Here is a 21,710-nt window from a genome sequence, read left to right as displayed (position 1 = left end):
GTTTTTCTTTTCTGGTTTCTAGTGTTTTCTGGGTTTGTGTTTCTTCACATGAGAAGGGAAAAGAAACAACTGTGAAATGGTACCTGGGACCAAATGTTTATAACTGAAATTCCATGCTGAATCCCTTTAATGACTGGAGGATAATCATCAACTAGAGCAACCTGCCTCCTATTCCTCATAGCCCAGCATAATAATGATCAGGGAGCATCAGGAAAACCAGATGGAAGGGACTTGCTCATTCTGCACCAGCACACCTGCCCCATTTAGAGACCAATTAAGAAAATAACAAACCTGGCCACACTGGCTAAAAGAGCTCCTCAGTGGAGCATGCAAATATGGACATGTCTGTCTTACATGCAGAATATTGGAAGAGAATTTCTTATCGTTGCTGTGTCCCTTTTCTGGGTAATCTAATCATTTAAATGATAATATGCAACACTTTTGCTTGATGCTTCCTCTCGCTGCCTTGAATGTCGTTGGGAACTTCTATTGTTCCTTCAGTCTAACTTCTCACCTTTTGCAAAATAAATCCTCTGCTGCAACCAGCCTCTCTATTTTCATAATCCTTTGCTACTTCAAGTGTGGTTGATGAACCAGCAGTGTCAGCCTCAGCATCACTACTATTGTAACAAGGAGCTTGTTAGTAACAGAATCCTGGCCCCACCCTAGACCTACCGAACTAGAATCTTTGTTTTTTATCAAGATCCCCAAGTAATATGTGTGCACCTTGAGGTTTTTGAAGCATTGCCCCAATCAGGACTCTCCCCATCATCCAGTAGGTTAAAAATCCTCTCTTCCCCGTGCTTTTACCCACTTCCTACTTGTCCTTCAAAGCTCAGCTCATATTCCTCTTCCTCTGTGAAGCCCTCAATATTTACTCCATTCACGTTACTCCTTTACAGTACTACTTTTAAGATTTAAATGAATGCTGAATATTTCATTATTTAAATGTTTTGCATGTCTACTTAGTCTCATTATTAAGATTCCATGTTTCTCCAACCTAGCATAGGCTTTGCACATAATACTCGTGAATTATTCAGTTTGTCAAGATCAGTTTCCTGCTTGAAGGTTTTTCTTTAGCCCTATTTGTATCTTTAAGCTTGCTCAACACCTTTTCTGCTCATGATGTTCTCTGGAGGTCACTATGCACTGTAAGAGTGCTCATGGTGTTCTGCCTCAAAGAAGCTCCTCCAAGTTTCTGTCTTCTCAATACCGTAAGTAAATCTTTATCTGCTACAGAGATTTCCTGAAAGGCCTGGCTCTTTCTTGTAACCTAGTGGATTCCCAGTGAACTACAACCCCAAAGAGATATAGGAGGTAAAAATTTAACCACTTGTGAATATTGACTTTGTATAAACAATTTCTCTTTTTAATTTGAAATAATTTGGACTGGGAATTTTAAAAAATAAGTTTAATTTTGGGGATGAGATGTTTTACTACTCTGTTCTGGTGCCCGTAGGAAACTCAGGATCATCTTCTGCTGTTTCATGTGGGACAGGCCACGTGGTGGTATCTCTTTTGCTGTTCCCAGACCCTGAAGCAAGAGACACACCTCTGAGGCTGCCATCTTCCTGAGTTCCAGGCAAAAGGGAGGCACATATCCTAACAAACTGTAGATCCCCAAACCTGTCTGGAGGCCTGTTGTAAGACTGCTAAGGCTTGGCACGATGGGGTGGAGGTAGGAAAGCAGGAACACCACACTCACACTGACTTTCAACTTCTGGTTTCTTTTCTATGTCAACTCATCCCACCTTGAACAGCTTGTATCTCTATCCTGAGTTTACTTGGAACTATCCTTCAAATCCATGGTTTTATGGTATCAATTTTAAGTATTAAAGATACCCAGGAGGCCAGCTGTGGTGGTTCACACCTGTAATCCCAGCACTTTGGGAGGCCGAGGCAGGCAGATCATGAGGTCAGGAAATCGAGACCATCCTGGCTAACACGGTGAAACCCCGTCTCTACTAAAAATACAAAAAATTAGCCAGGCGTGGTGGTGGGCGCCTATAGTCCTGGCTACTTGGGAGGCTGAGGCAGGAGAATGGCATGAACCCGGGATGCAGAGCTTGTAGCGAGCTGAGATCATGCCACTGCACTCCAGCCTGGGCGACAGAGCAAGACTTCATCAAAAAAAAAAAAAAAACCCAGGATCTAACAACCCAAAAACTTTTTTTTTTTATTGTCCATGCATATCAGAAGTCATTTGTCTCATTCCAGTAGCTCTAACTTTAAAAAAAGACATACAAAAAAGTCATTTTGATGTTTATTGGGTAGTCAGATGGCTTCTTTCTCTAGGCAGAAGCCTATCCTACCAACAGGATGATGAGGCAAAGGATTAGGTGAAATAAATTGCTGGGCGGAAACAGTAAGTTAATATCAGATTCTTACTGTGTTACATATATGTTTGCTGTGATATCAGAGTGACCCTGCATTCTATGCAGACGGGCACTTAGGGCATTTTGGACTATTGCATGATAATGTTGGTGGTGCTTGAGCAAGGCCTAGGGTGGGAAGTCTAGCACCTCCTTACAGTTGTTTCAGACTCTGTGAGGATTGCCTGTCAGGTCAGACTTAGAACTGTACCTCCACACTAATAATTCATTGTCACCTTAAGACGCATATTCCGTATATTGTAAAAATGTTTCCTTGGGCTCTACCCACTTCCAAAAACGTGTTTGGGGTGATTTACAACAAAAATTCACAAATACAGTGAAACCATTAACCATTCAACATGGATTAAGGTTTAAGAGGTAAAATGTTTATAGCAAAACCCCTAGGGTAAAGGAAGTTTCTGCACTAAGCACAGGAATTAACTCTGCCTCTTGGCCCTCAAGACTAAGATAAACTCTCACTTCACTATGAGGGTAGCTTATCACTTGGGCCTTCATATAGAGGCGTTAGAAAACTGTGAACAATGTCTTCAACAGCAGTTTTATAAAAACTTGTCTTTTTTAAAAAGTCAAACTTTCCTTTATGTAGAAATCAAAGCCATGATAGTCATAGTTAGAAAAAATAATCTGTGGAAAGCCAGATTTGTATACTCCAGATATACAGTGTTGTCAGGACCTAACCTAATATTGGGAAATTTAAAGAATTTATAGCTAATGTTTCTTAAGCCAGTGCTTCTCAAACTTTAATGGGTATATGCATACCATCTGGTGATCTTTTTAAAATTCAGTTTCTTGGCTAGCCATATGCAAAAAACAGAAACTGGACCCCTTCCTTACACCTTATACAAAAATTAACTCAAGATGGGTTAAAGACTTAAACGTAAAACCCAAAACCATAAAAACCCTAGAAGAAAACCTAGGCAATACCATTCAGGACATAGGCATGGGCAAATACTTAATGATGAAAACACCAAAAGCAATTGCAACAAAAGCCAAAATTGACAAATGGGATCTAATTAAGCTAAAGAGCTTCTGCACAGCAAAAGAAACTATCATCAGAGTGAACAGGTGACATACAGAATGGGAGAAAATTTTTGCGATCTACTCATCTGACGAAGGTCTAATATCCAGAATTTACAAGGAACTTAAACAAATTTACAAGAAAAAAACAATACTACAAAAAGTGGGCAAAGATATGAACGACACTTCTCAAAAGAAGACATTTACATGGCCAAAAAACGTGAAAAAAATCTCAACATTACTGATCATTAGAGAAATGCAAATCAAAACCACAATGAGACACCGTCTCATGCCAGTCAGAATGGCGATTATTAAAAAGTCAAGAAACAGGAGAAATACGAAGACTTTTACACTGTTGGTGGGAGTGTAAATTAGTTCAACCATTGTGTAAGATAGTATGGTGATTCCTCAGGGATCTAGAAATACCATTTGACCCAGTAATCCCATTACTGGGTATATACCCAAAGGAATATAAATTATTCTACTATAAAGACACATGCACATGTATGTTTATTGCAGCACTATTTACAATAGCAAAGTCATGGAAACAACCCAAATGCCCATCAATTATAGACTGGATAAAGAAAATGTGGCACATATACACCATGGAATACTATGCAGCCATAAAAAGGAATGAGATCATGTCCTTTGCAGGGACATGAATGAAGCTGGAAGCTATCATCCTCAGCAAACTAACACAGGAACAGAAAACCAAACACTGCATGTTCTCACTCATAAGTGGGAGTTGAACAATGACAACACATGGACACAGGGAGAGGAACAACATACACCAGGTCCTGTTGGGGGATGGGGGGCATGGGGAGGGAACTTAGAGGACAGGTCAATAGGTACAGCAAACCACCATGACACACGTATACCTATGTAACAAACCTGCACATTCTGCACATGTATCCCAGAACTTAAAGTAAAATAAAACAATAAAAAATAAAACAAATAAAATTCAGTTTCTAATTCACTGGGTCTGGGCTGGGGCCTGGGAATTTGAATTTCTCTCAGGATACCTTTACTGCTGGTCCATGGACCACACTTTGAGGAGCAGATACCTCTTAGAGATATCAGAGGTCTCAAATGGGCTATTGACAGAAGTTTGAGGACAGATAATTTAAGACTGGACAGATAATTCTGAGTCCTCCATGCCTCAGACCAAAGGCATTTCTTTATACCTGGGAGTTATTTTGCTAGTTTTCCCTTTAGCACTCCTCTTCATCATTATTATTATATTGTATTATATTATTATTACTTTGGTTTTAAAAACTATTTTTGAATTCACTTAGTATTTTATGGCAGTAGTTCTCAACCTTGACCACTCTTTGTAATCCACTGGGGAGCTTAAAAAAGATCCCGGCCAGGCGCGGTGGCTCACGCCTGTAATCCCACCACTTTGGGAGGCCAAGGTGGGAAGATCGCCTGAGGTCAGGAGTTCGAGACCAGCCTGGCCAACATGGTGAAACCCCATCCTTGCTAAAAACACAAAAAATTAGCCGGGTGTGGTGGTGGGCACCTGTAATCCCAGTGACTCGGGAGACTGAGGCAGAAGAATTGCTTTAATGCAGGAGGTGGAGGTTGCAGTGAGCCAAGATCGTGCCACTGCACTCCAGCCTGGGTGACTGAGTGAAACTCTGTCTCAGGGAAAAAAAAAAAAATTCCGATGCCAGGTCCCATGCCCAGAGAGTCTTAGCATGTACCTTATCATGCACCTTACATGCAGGTATCTTTGTTATTTTGACTGAAAGGATCTAGTATGGTAGGTAGGAAAGCTGATGTGTTTATGTGAGGGATGAAGTGACAAAGGTTTGGCTTTATATTCATGTCTATTCTAGTTAGACTCTTTTTGCAAGAAACTGAGACTCTCAAATGACTAAAAAGAAAGGGCGGAGTATGGGGGTGGGTATTGTATGGAAAATTGGTAGGAAGCCCTAAAGGAAGTAGCCCTAAACTGTTAGGAAGAGGAAGCTATAAGGACCAGCTACTTTTCTTTAATTTTCTCTCTTGGTATCATTGTTTCTCTTAGCATATTTGCTCCAGTCTCCTTTCACTCTCTCTTTTTTTTTCTTTTTTTTTATTACTATACTTTAAGTTCTAGGGTACATGTGCACAATGTGCAGGTTTGTTACATAGGTATACATGTGCCATGTTGGTGTGCTGCACCCATTAACTCGTCATTTACATTAGGTATATCTCCTAATGCTATCCCTCCCCCCTCCCCCACCCCACGACAGGCGCCAGTGTGTGATGTTCCCCACCTTGTGTCCAAGTGTTCTCATTGATCAATTCCCACCTATGAGTGAGAACATGCAGTGTTTGGTTTTCTGTCCTTGAGATAGTTTGCTGAGAATGATGGTTTCCAGCTTCATCCATGTCCCTACAAAGGACATGAACTCCTCCTTTTTTATGGCTGCATAGTATTCCATGGTGTATATGTGCCACATTTTCTTAATCCAGTCTATCATTGATGGACATTTGGGTTGGTTCCAAGTCTTTGCTATTGTGAATAGTGCCGCAAGAAACATACATGTGCATGTGTCTTTATAGCAGCATGATTTATAATCCTTTGGGTATATACCCAGTAATGGGATGGCTGGGTCAAATGGTATTTCTAGTTCTAGATCCCTGAGGAATCGCCACACTGACTTCCACAATGAAAAAAGCCATTATTTAAATAATTAATTATTTTATCTGTGAGGTTATGCCTTTAACTTGACATGCAGTTAAATTTGTTTCATTTTATGACTTTTTAAAGTCCTTAGAGTTGGCAATTTTGTTATTCTTTATAGTTAAGTTTATGTTTTTTAACTAATTAAAAGACTTACCAATATTAGAAAATGGAAATAATGTGAATATGCACACTCACATTCTTTTTATTTGTGTCCTTTTTCCTAATCCCTCTTTACTGATATAATAAACTTTTTTTTCTGTTTTTTGCAAGTTTTTTTTTTTATACTTGAAGTTCTAGGGTACATGTGCACAATGTGCAGGTTTGTTACATATGTATACATGTGCCATGTTGGTGTGCTGCACCCATTAACTCGTCATTTACATTAGGTATATCTCCTAATGCTATCCCTCCCCCCTCCCCCACCCCACGACAGGCCCCGGTGTGTGATGTTCCCCTTCCTGTGTCCAAGTGTTCCCACTGTTCAATTCCCACCTATGAGTGAGAACATGTGGTGTTTGGTCAGTCTCCTTTCACTCTCACTGCTGGGTGGTTTATTCTGTTTTTCTCCTTCGCAGCCCCTGTTTATGCCCTGTTGACCTCAGTTTATGCATGGACCCAGTCCTGACCTGTCTTCAGCAGCAGCTGGGATTGCTGACAGCTTCATTTTTTTTTTTGAACGTGCGTTTCAAATTGTTGAGAGGAGGAATTTGATTGGCACTGTATGCCTTAGGACACTGGCACACCCAAGGCTTAGTTGCTATTCGCGTATTCAATCAATGCTGATGGGGGAGGGGCAGGAGGTGTTTGATGCCTAGAAAAAGAAATACAGCTAGCAAAGACTGCCACTTCCTGTAGGTAGGACTCTTGCCTTGGGAAGGAGTCAGTGGTGAGGCCAGCATTCTGTGGTTTGGTCCTTTTTATTCACTTTTTTTTTTTAAAGAAAGTCATCTCTCCTCTGCATGGAGGTAGTTCAGTCATAGCATGACTTTCAGGCAGGGCCAAGAAATATAGTATGAGCTTTATTGCCCTCTTGTCTCTTCATACTCAGAGGCCAAACCAATAGGAATATTTCACAAGGTCAGTAAAGTGAATCAGTTAAACTAAACAAAACGGTTTAAACCAAACCACCTCAGATTTGCTTTGTATTTTTGAGATAATTTATTTTATTCAATGTAAAAAGAAAAGAATCTATTCCATCCAAAATATCAACAAATGCATTGATCTTAAGGGCTACAACTACAGGAGAGGGAATTATTTGAGTTTGTTTGGTGAAGACCTGATGGCCAGGGAGCCCCGCTCTGCCATTCCTAGTCATTTTTATTCCCCCACCGGAAATGCTTCTTCCTCATTCCCAGGATCTCAGAGTGTCTCAAAAGCACAGAGGCCATCTTGGAGGCAGTGGGTGTGCTCATGCATGTGCTCCTGTGTACTAGGGGCAGAGAGTGGAGGGATCTTTGAGAAAGCAGACACACAGGAGAACAAGCTCAAGCCCTTACCCCAGAATCTCAACTCCCTTCTTCTTTCTGTACTGTTTGTTCGGGGGTGAAAAATATTCTTCCTCAGTGTTCCCCACACACAGGCTTTTAATGAACTCTGTTTTTAGTTTTTATTTGCTGATCAATAAACTGAAGGGTAGGTCTTGTCTGTTCCCAGAGATAAAGAACTGCATGCATAACTGGTCTCTATCCAGCCGAACAAGCGCCGGTTTCTCTTTGTTTTTCACAGTGTTTCTGAGAGATAAGAGGAAACCACCCAGACATGATACATGACCATGGGAGGTTTTGAAATAATATTTTATAAACTCGTTCCCTATTCTAAGCTGTGGATTTGGGATAGAAAGAAAGGGGGAGGGCACCACATATAGCATAAGTTGATTTTTTTTCTGGGTTAAAAATAAGCAGGCAAACACACACGTACACAGACATGCACACACACACACAACATATGAATAAATGTTCAGCTGGGGAAATAATAAGCCAATTTTCAGTTATAGGCATGAAAGTCAAATAGGAAAAATTTTCGTAGTGCAAATGAATACATCCCTGAAAATTCAGTGACTGTTTGCTACCACAAAAACTTCCTCTGTCATATGGATTCAAAATCAATATTGAGTAGAGCCAGATATGTTCCCAGAAGACTATGGGATTCAATCAGGATAGAGTCCTATTAAGTGCATGCCCTTCAGGGCTTTTAACAGGTTTCTGAGAAAGAGGGGTTGATTTGAGACAAATGATAATGCAAGATTTTAAGTAGTGTAAGACTAAACTTAAGATCAATTGGCACTGATAAACGCACAAAGAGTAAATGTTTTCAATAGCAAATGAAAATAATGGTAGCAATTTGAATGGTTGTATTTAATCATTTAGGAGAAATTTGCTATTAAGCTAAGGAAAGAAGACTTGGGGCTGATGTGATAGGACAGTGGGGATGCAGCATAGGAAGATAGGGTCTTCAGGAATGTTAGGAGGAGTACACTTAAGAGAGAGTGGTTAATAAAAGGGAAATTTAAGTTGAAAGCCATGACATCATTATTTCAGCAAATAGAAAAAAAAAGAGGAGAAAGTAGTCTTACTGAAGCCGAGTCCATATTACCTACTCTGCATTACTGTTTCTTTCTCTATCTAGGCTCATGAGCTTTAGTTGCTCTATTGTAGACTCTTGTCTATATCTCATCTCCAGTGCTGGATGGTAACTTCCCTGTAGGGAAAAAATATGTCTCGTGGTTTCTCGAATTTCTCCACAACACCTAGTGTGGGACCTTACTGGAATAGTAGCTCAATAAATGTTAATTGGCAGAATTAATTAATGAATGGTATCCTCATGAAGTAATTATTTTTCCAAATTAAATGCTGGATTTTGGGAAACCAAAACTGGATTATATTTTTTCCTTCTAATACCAGGTAAATCAGAGGAGCAATTTATGAATAAATCATTAGAAACTTATTTCAAGGCCGGGTGCGGTGGCTCATGCCTGTAATCCCAGCACTTTGGGAGGCCCGAGGCGGGCGGATCACAAGGTCAGGAGATCGAGACCATCCTGGCTAACACAGTGAAACCCCGTCTCTACTAAAAATAGAAAAAATTAGCCGGGCAAGGTGGCGGGCGCATGTAGTCCCAGCTACTCGGGAGGCTGAGGCAGGAGAATGGCGTGAACCCCGGGGGGCGGAGCCTGCAGTGAGCCGAGATCACGCCACTGCACTCCAGCCTGGGCGACAGCGAGACTCTGTCTCAAAAAAAAAAAAAAAAAAAAAAGAAACTTATTTCAAAAGGAATTTGCTGGTCTAATGCTGGATATTGGGTAGGAAAATAAAATGTGTCAGTTTTAGGAGAGAGGCCAAAATCCAACAGACTTTTTATTGATCCCAGATTCATTCAATCAGACTAAACTTAGATGTTTTTTAGTTTTGGTTAATCTGACCAGTACGTTTCCTGTGCAGGTCTACCTTTTGGGAAGATTGGCTTCATGAGAGCACAGGTCCTGTCTATCTTGCTCACTGTCATATCTCCAGCATCCAAAACAGTCTTGCCTGGAATGTAGTAGGGGCTTAAGAAACAATCGTGGAGGGGAGGGAAAGAGAGAGAGGGAGGAAGGGAATAAAGAATGAAGGGAGGGAGGGCTCTGAATTTCATACCCGTTAAACTGTCACTTATTTACTCACTCATCGGTTGTGAAGGACCCCCCCCTCAGATTCTGTGTTAGGCACCAAGGATACCAAAATTATGAGGTGCCACAGTGTTTGCTCTCAAAGAACTGATGGTCTAGTGAGAGAGAAAGAGAGAGCTCTAACACAACAGAGAGAGATCTAACACAACAGTGCTGTGCAACAGAGCAAATGTCACTGTCATAAAGGAAGTGTGCCAAAGGGAACATCTAATTTGTCCCAGGAAGGGCAGGATGCAAAACATATGGCTAACCTGAGCAGAATCTTAATAAATGCAATGATGCTTTGAAGGCTTGAGAACCTTTTAATCTCGATAGTCCTAAAACGGACTGTGGACAGATTGAATAAAACATGGAAGACTGTAAGTCATTACATTTTAGCCATTCTCTATTCAGAGTCATTTTGATGTTAGAAGTTATTTTGTGTTGACACTATTGGACTTTGGTTTCATTCAGGTAGTACAAATGCCTAGAGTGAGTCCGTCATACTGCAGTTTATCACAGAATCGTGGCTTTATAAGTACAGTCTTTATAAGCACAGTCTAAATAACACAAATTGAAGGTCCGATGTTTGGGCCAGACCTACATCGTACACCAGGAGTAACAGCTTTGTTAAGCATAATCAGTTAGGACTGCTATTTGTTCTTTTCTGAGCAAATCCTTGTTCCTGTGACAAGGATTAATGATATGACAGCCATAAGGTAGTCTTTGTATTTTATAGCAACCTATAGCAGTAAAGGTGTGTGTTTTCCACCGAAATAGCAAGTTTTCTAAAGAGGGTAGGTTTGACAACTTGACAACAAAGGAAGAATCAGTGGTAAAAAAGAATAAATTGTCATTGATTAAGTTTATTTACGTATAGTACAGGATTCTGTGGATATGATGCTAGACTTCTTAAGCAAGAAAATTCAGTGTCTAAGGAAAAAGGAGATCCTGCTTTGACTTCTACTTCTGGATTTCCTTATTCAGGTGCTGACTCCAGCACAGATCAAGTCAATTTGTCAGGCAATTCTGGACTCTGGGAAGCAGTATGCCATAAAGAAGAGGAAACCATTCCCCCTGATGTATTCTTACTATGGAACCGAATACTTGGGTAAGTGAAGGTGTTGGCATGGGCCTGTAGGATGGAGAAAGTCTCTAATATAATACCAAATAAAGGCTGGAAGATTTTGTTTTTGCCATAGGTCATTGCTATTCATTTAATAAGAAATACTTTAAAATTTTCTTTAAAAACCTATACTGATATGTAACACAAATCACAAGTTAATATTTGTTTTCGTGGTCTACCTGACAGAAATGTAGCTATTTTAACAATTACTTTCACTAAAGACTAATATCTTTATTCTAGATTGTAAGCTCATTGGCCTGATTTTGCTGAAACATTGTGAAAACTTTTCACACACGATTGAAAGTAGTGCCTCTGCATAGGGAAGTAGGATTCAGCCACTAATATTTTAAAGTTTTTAATAGTAGTGTATTTATAACAGGCTACTGAATTGTAATGGCTAATGGTGAGCTCTGGGCCATGCAAAAAATAAAAAAAAAAAGGAAATTAGTTACTCCTCTTTTGAGTCCTTCAGTGGCTTACCATTACTACTGAGCAAGATTTGCAAGGCCCTTTATGGACCACCTGCCTCTTTCTCTAGACTCAAGCTTTATCTTTACCCTCCAGGTTCTGTCCAGCATAGTCTCCCACATACAGTGTTCTCTTTCCACCTTTGTCCATGTTCCTTTTGCCTAGAATGCCCTACTTCCCCCAACCCCTTTATCTATCTGTAATAATTATACCCAGATTTCAAGACTGTGCTCAAACATCATTAATCTGCTGAAAAATGTTCCGTGCTTTTGGAAAAAGGGTTGTTGAATCCTCTCTGGAGAAAGATTCACAAGTTTCAGGTTTTCTCCCAAAGCAAAACTGGGTAACATGCTGTCATCCTGTGTATACTTCTATTGGAGCCCTTATTACACTGTAATTAGTGGCTTACCTGCCTAACTGCCTGAGCAGGCTTTGTACACCTTCAGGATGGGAACTTTCTCTCATTTATCTTCATGATTCCTAGACCTTCACCACAGAGCTTGCACATAATTAGGGAACCCAAATGATTGAATGAATAGCTAATAAACAACTTCAATGAGTTTTCTCAAAGAAATTTTATGTTTCTGTTTAAGTTTCCCCAAAATCAAACGCTGAGACAAGGATTTGGGTGTAAAAGGTTTATTTGAAAGGTAATTTCAGAAAGTGTTGATAGAGGTGTGGAGAAACGAGACAAGAAAGAGAAAGAAGCTAATTGAGTGTGTAATAATGAGCAACTGTGGACAACTGAGGCTCAGTTCCCCTAGGGAATCTTAGAGACTTTATAGAACACGTCTCAGAATTGTTTCACCCAAGGGGTGAGGAAGCTGGGGTATTCATCCACCAACTCTCTGCTTTATTGATTGGCTGTTCCTAGAGGTATTAATTCCCTAGCAATTCTGTCTTGCCCCTTTGGACAGGGTATACTCCTGTGGCCAGAGAAAGCCTCAGGCAAAATGATAGATGCTTGAGATATGAAGCCGGAGCAAAGATGCATCTGAATGGTGAGTGTAGATGAGGTGATGAGCCAGGGCACTGACAGTGTCTGCTATAGTCCCCTAATCTATTCCATTCATTTTTCTGGTTTTATTTTTTGAGACAAGGTCTTGCTCTGTCACCCAGGCTGGAGTGCAATGGTGTGATCATAGCTCACTGCAACCTCGACCTCCTGAGCTCAGGTGATCCTCCTGCCTCAGCCTTCCAAGTAGCTAGGACTACAGGCATGCTTCAGTATGCCTGGTCAGATTTTTATCTTTAATTTTTTTTTTTATAGAGAGAGGGTCTTGTTATGTTGCCCAGGCTGGCCTTGAATTCCTGGCTCAAGTGATCCTACCACCTCAGCCTCCCAATATTTTTCAGGTTTTCTTTACAGAAATTAACATTCTGGCTTTTTACATATATAGCTTAAACTAGATTTCTATCTAGTGCATAAATATTTTCCTGAAAAGCAAGCTTTTTTTCCCCAACAATTTCAAATCCAGCAAAATAAAGATATTTTCAAATTTCATGATCAAATTTTAAGAGCAATAGAAATTTTGACTGAATACGAACTGTAAAGCTGTTTCCAGGCAGTCAAGAGTTCTGAGTATGGCAAAGTAAAAGGTCCCTGAATGCAAAAAGAAAGCTTTAAAATTATAGAGTTGAGTTTAAAGAGCAAGCCATCAGAATATATTGACCCTAGTACCGCCCACTAATCGGGATTCTACTAACTGGGAATGAGTGAAAACTCCTAGAGGGACTGGACTTTTACCTTTGTTAAGCTAACTTCTTTTCCAAAGGCAGGTTCAGGCCTTTGCTAGTTCAATACCCATTGCTAGTTCAGAATTCTGTTAGGAATTCTCAAGACTTTGCTCAGATGACACTGTCTGCATGGAACCTTCAGCATCCTCTCCACCCCTGAGGCCAAGTTAAGCTCTGCTCCATTCCATCTATTAGTCCTTGTAGTAGTCATGGTAGTAGGCAAACAGAATATGATTTATTATATAACTAAATGATTTATTATAAGGAATTGGCTCACATGATTATGGAGGCTGAGAAAGCCAGATCCAGGAAAGCCAATAATGTAAGTTCCAGTTTGAGTCCAAATCTGAAGGCAGGAGAAGGCCAATGTCCCAGTTCAAAGACAGTCAGGCAGGACAAACTAATTATTTCTTACTCAGACTCTTTGTTCCATTCAGGCCTTCAGTGAATTGGATGAGGTCCACCCACATTGGAGAGAGCAATGTGCTTCGCTCAGTGAACAGGTTCAAATGTTATTTTTATCCAGAAACACCCTCACAGACACACCCAGAAGTGATGTTTAACCAAATATCTGGACACTCCATGGCCAAGTCAAGTTGACACACACAATTAACCATCATACTCCTGGTACACATCGCTCATAGAACACTTATCACCTCATGTTCTAATTATTTCTTTACAAATCTGGCCATCTCATTGGACTGGATGGAAAGGTCTTCAAGTGTATCGACCAAATCATGTTTATCTGTATAACCAGGGATAAACAGTGCCTAATATGCAAGTGCTAAATGTAAAGGATTAAGTAAATGAATATCAATAACTAGTGTTAACATTACAAAAGAGGGATTTAATCTGTTTTGTGCAGTGATCTATCCCCTGTACCTAGAACGGTATCTTGTACAGAGTAGATGCTTAATACTTGTGTGTTGAATGAATAAAATAAAAATGTTTAGGATACCTAGACCAAATTATTTTCAAGCATTTTAGGAGCATTTTCATGAAAGCTACTGATATTTCAATTACAAAGTTTTAAAAGATCTCTTCTCTAAAACAGAGATTGGTCAGCAAATTTTTTCTGTAAAGGGCTAGAGACAGTAAATATTCTCAGCTTTCTGGGCCATATGGTCTCTGTCACAAATACAACACGGCTGTTGTAGCCAGAAAGCAGCAATAGAAAATATGCAAATGAATGAGCATGGCTATTCTTTAATAAAACTTTATTTAGAAAAACTGGCAGTGAGCCATATTTGGCCTGCAGGCTATAGTTTGCTAGAAGCCTAGTTCTTAGGCAACTTAGTTATCACATTGCTATATGAGCTTTCAAGTAATACTGGATTTATTGTTTTTTATCCTGTTTATCTTTTCACTGAATCAAACTAGCTGTCCTCCCAATTGTGTGAATTTTATGCCTTGTTTGTTAATACAGGGGCAGCTCATGGCTTGTCGTCTATTCTTCAGATGCTTCTTTCTTACCATGAGCATCTCAAGCCCTCAGATCGGGAACTGGTATGGCAGAGCGTGGACTTTCTCATGGAACAGGAACAAAACTGCAACTGGCCACCTGAGCTCGGCGAGACCATCGAAAGAGAGAATGAGCTGGTGCACTGGTGCCATGGCGCTCCAGGTCTCACACACTCTGTTATCTAAAAATATTGCCTTTCCTCTAGGTTAGCCACAGGTGGTTCCTTTTCTGAGAAGTGAGGATAGCTAATCTTATGTCATTACTATGTGAGATAAAAGGGTCAAGATGAGATTTTTCAAAGCCAAATGTCCTGATCAGTAAACAACTTCTGAAAATGGTCCTCTACGTTTTAAAATATATGATCTATATCTATTTGTTTATAAAGTTAAACTAACATTGTCCAATAGAAGTATAATATGAGCCACATATGTAATTTACATTTTTAGTAACCTCATTAAAAAAGTAAAATCAGGTAAATTAATTTTAATAATATATATTATAGTTCCCAATGTACCCCCAATATTATCATCTCCATGTATATCCAATTTAAAAATTGAGATATTTCACGTTTTAAAAAATATTCAGTCCTTGAAATCCAGCATATACTTTACACTTATGTCAAATGTCACATTTCAAGTGCTCAGTAGCTACATTGGATAGTGCAGATCTGGAGCCTGACAATTCAAAATGTGGCCCCTGGAACCAGTAGCATGAGCAACTGAGAGCTTGATAGAAATCCAGAATCTCAGGCCCCAACCTAGACCCACTGAATCAAAATCTACATTTTAACAGTATCCTTAGGCAAATCGTATGCACTTTAAAGGTTGGGATGCACTGTTCTACAACTTCTTCAAATGAGAATTTCCATCAGTACCAAACAAAATGTCTAGAAACATGAATAGCCATCCCCAGTAAACTCTGTGGAATTGAGGCTAGAAATTTAGCAAACCCTATCTTTTCCCCACTTTTAAAAAATTCCATCACACTGCTAATTAAGCCTTCACAGAAGGGGTAATTTGAAAAAAAGTTAAATTCAAATAAATAAATTAATATTGGTTAGATGGCCAGGGGAGAGATTTAAAATACCAAAATAATACACAATTCTTAGATTCTGAGTCGATTTAATTTTCAAGGCCATGCTTCAATCCCACAAACACAGTTTTAAAATATATTTGATTTCTCTTTACTTTTTTTACCTGAGTTTCATTACCTTTTCCTCCCATTAATTAATGGTCTTTAATCCAACTATAATTTCATTTTGGGGGGTACAATTTGAGTTGATGAATAATAATCCTTGAAAGTATAGTCTTGAGTTGATGAATAATGTAAGTCGCAGTGTATTGGTCATATTTTTTCTGCCTGCTACATTTACCTATGGAAGGAAGTTCAAAATATGTGCTTGTACCAGTATCCATGCATTGTGTGTTATGTCCAGGCTAACTTCTGCCAATTATGATTTGAGCCCATTTCTTTTTAATTTGACCTTTTTGGGGAAAAAAAAACAAGTTATTTACCATGCTGGAAATGATATTCCTTCTTGTTAGGCTCAATTCTTCCATTTCTCATTTATTTTAATTATTCTCAGTGATGGTCTCTGGATATCCTCCAAGCATACCAGCAAGGATCCTTGAATTTTGGAGACATCCCAATTTAAACACAGAATATCTTAAAAGGATTCAATGTGCTAGTAAAAGTCCTGAAAAAAGTGGGAAGATAATCTACTAAAATGAATGACTGGGTCAGTTAATTGATGTGGGTGTCTTGCAGGGCAATTATTCCGTCCTTTCTGTACACTAAATACCATCTGTCTTTGTAAATCATTTACCGTAACAGTGCAGCATAGGATTCATCACTTTGGAGACTATATCCTCCTTTATCATTCATGTTCAGTATCTAGAGAAGATTAAACATAAGTTTTAAAGAAAAATCATTCAGTCCACGTATTCACTGGACTACCAAAAATAAACCAATTCAAAAATGAATAACAAACTAAGTGGGGCCCATTATTTCCACCAACCCCTAACCCTACCTCAAGGGTATTGGTCTTTCTTTGAAGAGATGCTCTAAAAACAGCATCAAGATTGATTATAAGTCTAATCACTGCAGTCCAAAGACCACCAAGATTTTGCAGAAGTTGGCAACAGTAAACTCTCCAAAAATTCTATGCAGGAAACGAACTATAAAATAATTTTCATTTATTTAAGGAAAACATTTTTGAGAGTAGATTTATGAACAGTGCAGATGGTTTGAGGCAGCAGACTAATTCTGTGATTAAAAACCTGACAGAAATAATCCACAACGTGGAGCTTCATTAATGCTACCTTATCTGTTCCTATAATTGTTTCCTATTGATGCTCCTTCAACCCACCTCCACAGGTGACAAGCCTAGTTATCGTTTATGCAGTGTAGAAATAGTTCTTTACTCTAAGTTAATAACTACAGCTTCTAATTTCAGCTCCAACACTAACCAGTTTACTGACCTTAAGAAAGGATGACTTTGTTTCTTTTGTGCCTTTGTCTCTTTATCTCTGAAATGAGCACTTTGAGACTGAGTAGTGGAACTCAATCTTTTTATCACCACAGACCCCGTTTTATACTTTGGTCCGTTGCCATTCCTGAGGGCTGTTCCTCAAGAGCTTTGTGAACAAGACATTTTTAAATACCTTGTGTGGCATATAGCTTTTTTCTCAATAAGTGCAGTAAAGTATTACAGAAGATTAATGTGACCCCTTCATAACCTTGACAATTCTGAAATACAGGACCATAGTCATTTACAAAATCATTAAGACAAATGCTGTGGCTAAAATAAACCCTCAACTGCATTAGGTTACATCATTGCTGTGGTAACACTGACAGTGCATTTCCTTGACTCTGCATGAAGTACAGGTGTGGGTATTTTTTTAAAAAACTCATTTTGTAAAGGCTCTTGGGTAGGTGACTTTGAATAAAGAACAACAAGGCTTTTGCAGTGCAGATATCATTGGTCATTAAGCTCTGTAGTGCACACTGTACAATGCATACCTCAGCGAAATTACACAACCCAGAATGGACCTGAGTGGTGATTCTCCAGTGTGTTGAAGCTATACGTGCCAAGTCTGGCTGTCACAAGGTCCTATTAGATCCTGTATTTTCAAAAGTTTAGTCTCTCAAAACATATTTATTAAGTAATAATTAATTCCTTTTCCCAGTTGCATTTGGCAAAGTCATACATCATTGCTGACTCAGGCTTCTTATCAATGCACAATAATTAGTGTTCCTATGATGAAATGATGTGGTTCCTGGTTCCTATCAAAAGCAAAGAAACCCACCATTCTTTTTTTTTTTTTTTTTTTTTTTTAAGCAGCCTTATTGTGGTTTCCATCATGCTGGGTTAGGAGCCAACAGGTTTACTAAATTTTAGTTTAGAAGTTTTACAAGGTCACTTCCATGTAACATTCTGTGATCCAGGATGCAGGAAGAGGCTCTTTTACCCTGGCCAGAACCACAGGATCAATACTTTTTAAGCAGTCTGGGGCTCATGGCCTGGTACAGCAATTAGACCATCTCACCCTTCTTCCTACCACATCTCTCATCTATACCCCAGTATCAGCCTGTGCTGGGTTGAGAAATGGGGCACTTTATGGTCAGCAGACATGTATGAGGTTCTTGGCATTTGCCAGACACCATGCCACACAATAGTGGAACAAAAGTGAACAAGATACAGTTTCTGCTCTTGAATAGTTTGCACTGTATTAGGGGAGGCAGCCATGGAAATAGATAATTTTAACTGGGTTCTGTGTAAGTGCTAAAGTTTGTATAGGATCAGTGAAATCTCAGAGGGGTTCCTCATGCTGCCTCCAGGTCCGGGGAAGGCTTCCTGGAGGTTGTGATGCCTAAGGTAAGTTAGCCAGATCAAGAAAGGTACAAAGCTTGTTCCAAGAAAAGTGAACCACATTGGTAGTAAGAAGCATGGAAGCACTGTAGGTGGTTTGGTTCTACTGAAGTGGAAAGTTTCAAGAAGGGAATGGAGGAGAAGAGGTGGGAAAATAGAAAAGGAGCTCAGTCACAAAGGGCTGTGTCATGCTAAGGCATCTGGGTAATAGGGAGTCATTTAGTAGTTTAAGCAGGGGAATGTCATGGTCAGATTACGGTCCTAGAAAGGTCACTCACTCTGCCACAGAACGAATTTAAGACATGGCAGACCTGGGGACAGAAGGCTAAAGCAATCATCTAGGAAGGACACCTAGAGCCTGAGGGAGGCCAGCAAGAGCGGGGCCTTCCCACCCACCTTCCTGATGGGCTGTAATGCCCTCCTTCAGCAAGCTCTTTCCTTAGGGTCTAGAACTAGAGCTTGGTATCAAGAGGAACCTGTAAGCGAGCAGGGAGGCAGAATAGGCCAAAGAGGAGCATGTCTTACCTGGAGACTAGCTTCACCCTGAGTCTGAGAAGCTAAGAAACACAGATTACATCAAGAAGCTGGGTCTCTCTTGAGGCAAGGAAGCCGATATTTTGTATCCCTGTGTCATCCCTGTGAGGGGTGGCTGCATAGCATAACCTCTTATTTGTCTGAGGGCAAATCTCTCAAGAAGATGCAGCAGTGAGCTTTGTTAGTTGTCAACTTTCACAGGAACTGGGAAATGAGGCACTTGCTGGTAAGGTAAAGCTGATCCATGCAGGTCGTCAACAGCATCCAGTACACCTTGCTAATTCCTTATCAACCCCCAATAATCAGGTTAGACGGTGTCACCCCTCTAGTAGTCATTTCCTTCTACCAAGTGTGTGCTAGGGGCCCTCCTGTGTGCTTCCATGAGACTTCTATTTCCCCTCACATAGTCTAATTAATACTTCCAATTAAGCTGAAAAACACCATGAAGATAAATGCTTATATAGAAACATTTACCAAGTTCTGTGAAATGTCTCTATCATTGGCTTTCTATTTTTTTGAGAAGCTTTTTTGTTTCTTTTTTTTTATTGAGGTGAAATTTACATAATATACAATTAACCACTTTATTATTTTTTATTTTCTCAACTTTTATTTTGATTCAGAGGGTACATGTGCTGGTTTGTTACATGGGTAAATTGCATGTCACTGGGGTTTGGTGTACAAAGGATTTTGTCATGCAGGTAGTGAGCATAGTAACGAATAGGTAGTTTTTCAACCCTCACCCTCTTCCTACCCTTCCTCCTCAAGTAGGCTCTGGTGTCTATTGTTCCTATCTTTGTGTCCATGTGTTCTCATCATTTAGCTCCCACTTATAAGTGAGAACGTGTGGTACTTGATTTTCTGTTCCCGCATTCGTTTCCTAAGGATAATGGTCTCCAGCACCATCCATGTTCCTGGACATGATCTCTTTTTTTATGGCTGCATAGTATTCCATGGTGTATATGTACCACATTTTATTTATCCAGTCCACCATTGATGGGCATCTAGGTTGACTCCATGTGTTTGCTACTGTGAATAGTGCTGTGATGAACATACAGATCATTGGCTTCATTTTTGTCTCTCTGCTAACATAACCAGCTCACAGCTACCCTGTTACCCTTCTTTAGGTCTCTCCTGACACCACTAAAATTGGGACATTTTGTCCATAATAATCACATTGTCATATAAAAAAGCCAACCAATCTACAACAAAAACACTTCCATTGATTCCCTGATGACCATAGAGTACAGTCCAAGCTATCTAATTAGATTTGTAAAATCATCCATAATCAGAACCCAGTCTAGCCTTCTTCCCCACTGGTCTGTTGGTTAGAACATTGCCCCACTAGCCTTCATGTGGCTTGTCCTTCCTGACTCCATATCTTTGCCTTTGCTAATCTTGGTGCTAGATAGAATGCCCTCCCTGCTTCATCTTGGGCCTGGAATTTTCTATGTATCCTTCAAAGTTCTAAAAAAGTGCTCCTTCCATTTAAGACCTCACCTAACTATCTCCGTAGGGAACTTCCACCTTTCTGATTCCGCTAGTATTATTGAGAGAACCATTTATTTTATGTTCCAGCAGCATCACGAACTATATATCCTAATATATATCAGTCATATGCATATATTTTATCTCCCTTTTTAGAGAGTGCCTTCCTGAAGGGTAGGAGGCATGTTTAGCATTTATTTAATATCATCCAGGGCTGGAACTGACTATATAATTTGGGAGGCCCATAGCAAAATGAAAACGCAAGTTATTTTTAGGAAAATTATTAAGAATTTCAAGGTGGTAATAGCAGAGCATTAAACTCAACATGGGACCCTTTTAAGGAGTATGGGCTGTAGTCCTGCACAGGTGGCATGCCCATGATGCCAGCCTTGCCTAGGGCTATGCATACAGTACATAATCAATGACTACTCTCAAATGAATGGATGTAATCAATGAATGAATGTATGATTAAATAAGTTCAATTCTTTTAATATCATCCTTTAGTTTGTGCAAGATACTTTGTTCCTAAAACTGAGGTTGGAGAATGCTGTAGGTAAACATTGTCAGTAGTTGACTGGAAAGCATTGACTGAGCAAAGAGCTTGTTGCTATGTAAGTATTAATCACAGGGTATATTAAAGGATACACTTAAAAAGAGCATGAAATCATGACTCTCATACAAATATAAAAAGAATATGTATGAACCATTTTACTGAGCTCATTATTTAATGAGGGAACCAGAAAGATGTTACAACTGTTTCAAAGGAAAATCCAAAGAGTAGACATATTTATATAGGCCATTAGGAATGCTGAAATAAATTTGCTTAATAAATGCAAAACTGGCTTCTACCACAGAGGCAGAGGGAAGTCAACCTCTACCAGACAGAATGTGAATTTCTAGGGACAAAAAATATTTACATTACTATCAGTTTTCTACAAGACAATTTCTATCTCTACAGAGTTGTAAAATAGCCTAGTCAAAGCAATGAAAGGCAATGATAACCCTGATTGATGAGGTAGTCAAGATACCAGCTATATTTCAGTCTTTCACACTTTTTATATAGGAGAAAGGTAGGCTATGCAGGAGAGAATGTGATCTTGTGATACCAACCTCCTCACTGAATATGAACACCCAGAACTTGGGGAAAATCATTTCTATTAATAGCTGTTGCTTCTGTTGTTTCTCTTGTAATTGATTCTACTTTTGTTGAAGAGCTTTGAAGGAACAGTTCTTTCCTTGGAACAATCAGGGTGGGAAGGACTCACTTCACAGCTAAAGTAGAAGTCTTGGCAAGGTC

General features: G+C 39.5%; 1 protein-coding gene across 2 annotated transcripts in view; it reads left to right on the top strand.

Annotated features, from left to right (window-relative positions):
• The window catches only part of LANCL3 (LanC like 3), a 99,813-nt gene that overhangs the window by 68,381 nt on the left and 9,722 nt on the right, over positions 1 to 21,710 (top strand). For both annotated transcript variants that reach the window (XM_003270981.2, XM_003270982.2), the window contains exons 2-3: positions 10,718 to 10,841; positions 14,488 to 14,685. In XM_003270981.2, coding sequence (XP_003271029.1) covers positions 10,718 to 10,841; positions 14,488 to 14,685 — 322 coding nt within the window. The remainder of the gene's footprint in view (positions 1 to 10,717; positions 10,842 to 14,487; positions 14,686 to 21,710) is intronic.

This window comes from Nomascus leucogenys, chromosome X, assembly GCF_006542625.1.
Source record: "Nomascus leucogenys isolate Asia chromosome X, Asia_NLE_v1, whole genome shotgun sequence".
Lineage (NCBI taxonomy): Eukaryota > Metazoa > Chordata > Mammalia > Primates > Hylobatidae > Nomascus > Nomascus leucogenys.
Note: the sequence above shows the minus strand (reverse complement) of the source record. Positions and strands in the feature narration are given on the sequence as shown.